Source organism: Phasianus colchicus, chromosome 2 (genome assembly GCF_987193195.1).
Source record: "Phasianus colchicus chromosome 2, bPhaCol1.hap1.1, whole genome shotgun sequence".
NCBI lineage: Eukaryota > Metazoa > Chordata > Aves > Galliformes > Phasianidae > Phasianus > Phasianus colchicus.
The window spans coordinates 49,258,591-49,266,375 of record NC_143437.1 but is presented as its reverse complement, the minus strand read 5'-3'; the positions used below and the strand labels follow the sequence as shown (position 1 = coordinate 49,266,375).

General features: G+C 38.9%; 1 protein-coding gene across 2 annotated transcripts; it reads right to left on the bottom strand.

Moving 5' to 3' along the window:
- Positions 1-613: 613 nt before the first annotated feature.
- VIP (vasoactive intestinal peptide) lies at positions 614-7,357 on the bottom strand. 2 transcript variants are annotated; one of them, XM_031614086.2, is made up of 7 exons: positions 7,030-7,357; positions 6,640-6,761; positions 5,230-5,370; positions 4,721-4,825; positions 3,168-3,287; positions 2,372-2,486; positions 614-903 (listed from the first exon to the last, which is right to left on the bottom strand). In XM_031614086.2, exons 2-7 carry the CDS (start codon positions 6,750-6,752, stop codon positions 895-897), a joined length of 603 nt encoding a protein of 200 aa, XP_031469946.1. In that variant the 5' UTR covers positions 6,753-6,761; positions 7,030-7,357; the 3' UTR covers positions 614-894. The 2 variants fall into 2 exon arrangements, with proteins under 2 accessions (XP_031469946.1, XP_031469955.1); XM_031614095.2 differs by lacking the exon at positions 4,721-4,825 and having other exon boundaries at positions 7,030-7,350.
- Positions 7,358-7,785: the final 428 nt, after the last annotated feature.

The following is a 7,785-nucleotide window of genomic DNA, read 5'->3' as shown; positions in this document are numbered from 1 at the left end:
TTTCAGATAACTGTAACACTGATTCAAGCAACTAATGGTTTCCTGTGGTAATAAAGTGATTTATCCTCCATGTATTTAGAAAGTTACACTAATTAAAATAATAATAATAATAATAAAGTGTCTTCAGATCATTTTTGTATTGAATAAATAATTTCTTCATCAAAGCTACAGACAACTAAATGCAGAATCAGTGTCTTTGGACATCAAATTAATCAAGGGACAGTATTCTTCATTGCATACTTTAGTAGTTCCAAAGCATAGTATTCATCACTAAAAACAACTGATACATTCATGGTCTTAATATAAATTCTATGTTGTGAACTACTAAAAATAGGAATTAAAAAGAAAGATACTGTCAGAGGTCAACTAATTTGTCATTCATTTTCACTTCTGCTAACTGGTAAACTACTAGAAAAGCACACCGTTTCAGAGATTTTTATAATGAAGTATGTAAAGAAGACACTTTACATACTCTTTTGCTCAATTTTTTATACTTGTTTAAGAAGATATCTGCGCATGCACACGTCTTATCTGAAGATGTACTTATCTGAAGTTGTACCACACCTAAATTAAGCCAAATAACTAGTAATAATGGGCTCTTTTCAGCTGCACACTCATTTTCAAATGAATTTATTGAAGTAAAGGATTTACAGCATATGGACTTACAGACTTCTCATTTGTTTAACTGGCATCCATATGTACAGCTTTCAGTAGAGAACTCTAGAATAGTATTTACAATGTAAATATCAACTTTTATTACATAAGAAACAAATATATCACAACTTTCACTTCACAACATATTTGTTCAGATTTGATGACTAAAGTCATCTCTTTGAAATACTATGTGGAACTCAAAAATAACTTGTTCTTGTTGAAGAGTTTTCTAGGTTTCCTTCAGAGGTCCTGAAATGCAAAGGAGAAATATATTTTAATAGCTGCTTTGGTAAGTTATTGCATCATGAGGTGTATAAAAGCAAACAGCAAACAAGAACTAACAACTTACAGAAAATAAATTTTGCACTTAGAACTGACAAGTATGAGATGGGGCTCTTGGTGAGAGCTTGATAAACCTTGCAGCCAGTTGATAACGTTGTAGGACCAAGAATAAAGATTGAAGGATTAGACAAAAAATGTACTGTGTGTTGGCTTATAGTGCAGCATGGATCCATTTAAAAATAACTTCCTTCAGATGGATATGTAATTCAGGCTCCTTGATACACACTCTCCCAATAATTGGGCACTATGATGTAATGATCAGTAACAGTCAGTACTAACTTTTTACTGACAGACAGATCTGGGTCATCAGTACAGCTGATGAAAAAGGAAAGGATTGAAAATAATTCCAGAAAAACACACGGTGCTGGTATTCTCTCATACTTAGTGCCAGAAATTTTAGAAGGTGCTTAATACAGAAGCAAATAGTCTAATCTTGTGTAGAAAGAACATTTATTTTCTGAATCTCAGCAATTAGAAGTATTTTTGTTCCTTGAAGCATAAGCAATTTTTGTCTTTTCTAATATTTGGAATCTTTAGAGGAACTGCTGTATATATGTAAAGGGAAAAATTTTCTTTCAGTCTCTGAAAGAAACAATTTGGAAAAATGTGTTTTTTCTTTCTCTGAAAATATTATCTTCAAAATTATGTCTTGTTTAGTTGTTTTTCCCTTACTTATAGCCTAATTATCAGTATTTTATATTTGTGAGAATAATAGGCCTGATTCAACTTTACATTACCCTTTCAATTTTATGTCCCTCTGATATAGAAGGATTTGTGCTTAAGCAAAAAACAAAAACTGTTTGTGAATGAGCTTTGAAAAATAATAATAGCTAAATGTAAAGCTGTAACTGCAGTATTTGCATGCCAGATGAAATATGTGCAGCAGACTTCAGGTTGGAGTCAAGCACTTTTTTAACACCGATGGTTCACATTGCTTATCCTCTTACTTCTTGGGCAACTCTTAATGAGATGGGTTATGTTAAACAAAATGTGCAGCTTTTTTTTTTTTTTTTTTTTTTTTTTTAATTAAAAGAAATATCATTGAGATTGTTCTCTGAAGAAATAATTTTGTAATTAAAAATGAGTTAATTCTCATCTTAGGCCACAGTGCATACAAGTTGAAACACCCAAGTGAATTAGGTACATTATTAGCAGTGCCATTTAATTAGGAACTTTCAATAACTGCAATCATGGGATAGTTTAATTATTATTATTAAAATGATTATTATAGTCACACTAAATCCCTACAGAAACAAGCAGTATTTTATGGAACATGGCCCTTTCTGCTTTTCTGATAGATATATTTGATGCATGAGTGATCTCACTTTATGCGTAAAGTTAACTAATATCAAAAGCAAAGAAAATCTGGGCGTACCAGTGGGAGGTGGCTCAGCAGTTCATCTACAGAAACATCATCATAGTTTTCTGAAAAGGAAGGTTCAAGAATTTCTGCTTCATCTCGAAGTTTGGCTGGATTTAACTCTTCCTGGCTGTTGTGGATCAGAAACATGTTTTATTGTCTTCAGAAGAAAAAGCAAACAAGCAAACAATGCCATGCTCTAACTATAGTAGCTATAGTACACATTGTTAAATTTATACAGAAGTTATAAATCATATGAAATAGCATATTTAAAAAGTGAAGGGACATGACACTTAAAACAGGTGGTCTAAACATGTGAATATGCAACAGAATACAAGACCTAAAATATACAATCGCACTTCTCACCTACACTGACTAGGACACATATTCTTTTGAGAGTTTCTAGATCTTCCGTCGTTACATGAAGATAGAATTTCAACAAATATTGTGTTTTCCTTAAAAAAAAGTTCATGTTCCATAGTTTTTCATGTTTTTTTTCCTTAAGAATTTTAATATATATATAAAAAATTAAGACTATGCCAGAAACGTTTTAAGATTGCCAGATGCTATCACTTCTTTATTATTTCACTCTAATCTGATTGTAGCATCTGTTTCAGTCTGGAAGAAAATGCTGTCTGTATTTGAAAATCAGATTATAATCTATGTTAAAATGTTAACGCTCACCATCTTTCTTTGTCCACTTTGTATATAGATAGATAGATAGATAGATATACAGGTATAAATCATAAATCTTATATTTTAATAACATACAGCTATGGAAAATAAATACATATTTTCTCTCTTGTGGTACCTTCGTTTTCCAGTTAAAACTGAGTTTAAGTATTTCTTCACAGCCATTTGCTTTCGAAAGCGGCTGTAGTTGTCAGTGAAGACAGCGTCAGAGTGGCGTTTGACAGGACTGTCCTGGGAGCTGGCAATGTGCAACAGTCACAAAGGAAAAAATAACAGACAATATCAGTTTAAAAGAAGGTATTATTAAATGAATGAAATAAACTTTACAAAGTTAAGTTAAATGAATCAAATTTTTAAATTCAGTGTTCAGTTCCAGCTATGAATTTGGATCTTTCTGCTCTTGGAAGGAAGTCATTGCCTCTATTGCTTATTATACATCCTAATAACAAGAAACAAATTCTCAGTCCTCAATGACTTTAGAGACTTCTGTTAAATGAGTTCAGTAGGATCAAGTGGTTGAATGGGAAATTCACACCTTTCTCCTATGTATTCTCATAGCAACCACTATTTTTTTTAATAAACTGACTTATTCTAATTTATTTTATTCATGTAAATCTATTTCAGTTCAGTATCAAGGCAAGAAATGGTTTAAGTCACTGTAATCTCTTAAAGGACTTGGTCACCATTCATATTGAACTCTGTGAGGACTGAGTCTTCCTCTGAGGAGAGGAAGAGTGTAACATTACATATATAGCTGCAAATATTGTTTTAAGGAAGTATTAGAAGACAAAACATCCTTTGTGAAATCTAGACTTGGAGGCTTAATTTTGAAGCATATTCTTGGGAAACAAGGTCCTGTTCTGTTCTGTGTTACTTTGTGGCATATGAGAAACTGGCATTTTATGTTTTGGAACAAAGGCAGAACTGATACAAATGGTTAAAAAGGTTGAACCTAATTTTCACTCGGCTTTTGAGCATATGAAGTACTCTCTCATAGGAACTTTTACATTGGGTCAGACTAAAGTACCATGTTATTATATTTCCAGGAGTGCTCAGTAGGTGCTGCATAGAATATGAAAGCAAGAGAAGTACTAAATTATCCTTATCAGCACCCCAATATCATTGGTTTATGAGCAGCCTGGTTTGTAATTTGCTTGCAGACCCACTGTCTACCAATTTGCCTCATTTGTATCCATCTCCCACAGTGCTCTGGCAATGCATTCCATGGTAACACAAAAGAAAATCATGCCATGTTGTTGTTACTGTAAACCAATCATTTCTTTATGTCATTGAGCATCACCCTGATGTTATGTAACTGCTGAGTAGTCAATCATTTTCTATTTATTTTTGCCAGTCGTCCACCAACCTAGCAAAATTACCACCAGAGGGGTAAAAAAAGAGATATCTGGCATGGTAATCATTATAATATTGCCACTATTTGTAAGTAGTGCAGTGTCTATTGCTATATCCTTTGCAGCTGTATCAGAAATAAACAGTAATGTATTCATTCAGTAACAAAACCCACAAAGTTGTCAATAGGATTTTTGGCTCCCCATTATTATATCAATTGCCCTTTCATTTCCTCTAATGAGAACTTAGTTACAGAAGGGTAGAAAATTGCTAATGAAGCCAGCTACAACAAAACTCTGCCTAATGCAAGTGTCACCTCACCTAACTCGTTTTCTAATAAGCGAATGCAGATATCTCTTCACAGCAAGTTTAGCCAAAAGATGGCTGTAGACACTGGTGAAAATTCCATCAGCATGCCTTGCATTTCTGAAATGGACAATAAATAAACTCTACGATACAACCTGGGTTTATATCATTTTGATAATGTTCATTTTGCAAACATACTGCTTTCCTTATCTATTGTACATATTAAATTAAGCTAATATCATAAAAACAACTTCCAGATTTTCACAATATATTGTTTTCATCCTTTATGGGAAGTGAATGAGCTCATCTTGCCAGAAAGGCAATGCAGTCAGCATTTCTGCAGACGTTCCTGCTGCTACCAGTATTCAACCAGAGGCCATGGTTGTTTTTTTGTTTTGTTTTGTTTTGTTTTTCTCTGTAACTGATTCCCTCTTTTCTATGTCTGCTTGAAAATGTGACTGATCTTTTGGCATAAATCAAGCAACGCATCATTATTTGCACTTATGATCATAAAAGAAACTCACCTATCAATAATTCTGGACAAATCAAAATAGAATTTCTCATTTTCAGGTAGTGTGTTCTGCAAAATGTCTGATTCAGACTTTAGGGACCCATGGATGCGATCAGATTCACTGGCTGTATCAAAAGGCAGTCTGTTTCCCAGTCTAATGGAGAAGAAAAGCAATGAAGTACAGTTAGCTGGAGATATGCAACAATTCACTGACACTTAACATTCCAGCTTGTGGCAAAATACACATCTACCTACTTCTTTAATCTGCAAAGCATTTTGAAGAAGTTTTTACAAAACAAAATCACTGTCAGGTATGATTCTTGTGCAGTGATAGAAAAACTGACATAATAGATCTTCCTTCACATATGTTCAAGAATATGTTTTCATTATGCACAGTTACCTCCAGTGAACACAGCAATTACAGCTCAGTGAATACTGTGAGGCTTCAAACAACAGCTCTATTTTATATAAACAACTGCTTTATTGCCCACCTCCACCCATACAAAGTAGAGGGAGTTCTGTGAAGTACTTACCCTCCAGCTAAGACCTAAAACATGCATAGGAGTGCGTATGAAACAGTTCTTAGGCCTTCTTTATGGGAAAGCAAACACATCCCCCAGAACTTCAGATACAAAGTGCAGTCGTGATTCTTTAACACTGTTTCTACTCTCTTCTGTTTCCTTTTCTAGTTGCAAGTCAAAAACTGATCCAAACCTCTAAAATGTATCACTGCAAACGCTCCGCATAACCTGATTTACATTTACTTCACATCTTCATAAACTGCTTGTCTATGTGATATGTTACATTCTACCAAGGACATCCTGAATGCCTGGCAGTAGTTTGGTATCAGACGTTCCTTCTGCCTGCTGCTGTGCTCCAGTGCTATGCTAAACCCCAGCATGTGCAAAACTCACATGTAAGAGCTAGAAAAGATTTCTGCCCTTCTGATTTTGCAGTCACTATAGCAGTTGTATTACTTGCATATCTGAGGTGTTAAAGACCTCTCTAATCAAAATAGCAAAGCTGTGGCTGTGCAAAAATAACCAACCCAATCACAAGTCTTGGAAGTAATTCACTGTACTCTCCTGGTGCGTTGTTCTCCTATAGTCTTATTTTACTTGTGTTCCTCTTACATGTATGTAAAAAACACTTTACACCACCTGACTTAATCTAGTTAAATAACTAATAGAAACTTCTGCAATTCAAGGCATGCAGCATTCCACAAGTATGCATCAATCTGAGTAGATTACTTCCCTTCCTTCAAGATTTGGGAAAAAAGTCATTTTTTTTCCCTACAGACGTCTGTGCTTTTGTGCTTTTATCTCCTAGCTAGGAGATAACGAGACTTTCCCATAAGGAAGGCTGCGCGTGTCCGCGGACACCCATCACCCCCTACACCCCTCCACCCGCCCCAGCCCCTTACCGCGGCACAGCAGGGAAGGCGGCGCCCCGCGGGGGCAGCGCCCGCGCCCGCCAGCAGAGGGCGCTGAGGAGGGCGAGGGCGAGGAGGAGCGGGGAGGCGCCGCGGTGCTCCATGGCCGCCACCTGCGGAGGGAACAGCGCAGCCATCACTGCCCGCACCGTGACCGGCCCCGACGGGACGGACACCGCCGGCAGTGGGGTCAGCCGGGCTGACAGAGGCCGTTTGCAGAAAGCAGCAATGCCCGGGACTTAGAGATTAAGAACCCCCCAAATTAATTGATAAATACACAGATAGATGGATATGTATATGGTAAAAAGGAAGGGCATCTCCCCGGCTACCCAGCCTCGCACCAGCCAGACGGCTGAGTTGAGAGCGGGCAGAGTTACTCACGGAGCCGCGAATCCGTCGGTGGGGCTGCTCGGGAGGGCGCTCCGCTACGCTGTAGGGACGGCGCCCTGTCCCGCTGCGCGGCTGCCGAGCGGAGCGGCTGTCGGGGTGCGGCGACGAAGAACGGAGGGCGAGGGGGACGAGATGGAAGAAGAGGAGAGCTCCGTCCCGCCGCACGATCTGAGCTGCCCGCCGCGCCACCGCGTTTTATAGCGTTTACACGTTTCTGCTTCCGAAGGAGCAATCACGTTACTGGGGAGACGTCACCCTTCCCAAGGGGATGGCCGCTTTGTTCAGGACAGTCAGAGACTTATATTTAATTCATGAGCAGCCGCGCATTCTACCTCTTCTCCCCCTCCTCCCCCCCCCCCTCCCCCTCCCTCCCCACTCCTCCCTGTTATTTGATTTCCATTAATGAGTTAGTTTTGTGGGGAGCAGGGCCCCGTCGGCAGCGCGGTTTCGCCTGGCGAAGCACAAAAGCAACGGGATGCTCCGTGGAGCACCGCGCCCCGCGACCCTCAGGGCTGCCCCCCCAGGCCTCGCTCCTTCGAAGTGCCGCCCCGCGGAGCCCCCTGCTCCAGGGCTGCTCCTTCCAGTGGCCGTTTCTCTCTGTTCCCGTCCCAGCATCGTCCCCGCCGGGTCCCTGCCTGTCGGATGCGTGGTGCAGAGCCTTTGCACCAGGTCTGTGCTGGAGGGAACAGATCTTAAGCTCTAAACACCGTATCTTGCGACGAACCTCAGCTTTATTTTTTTCTTTTT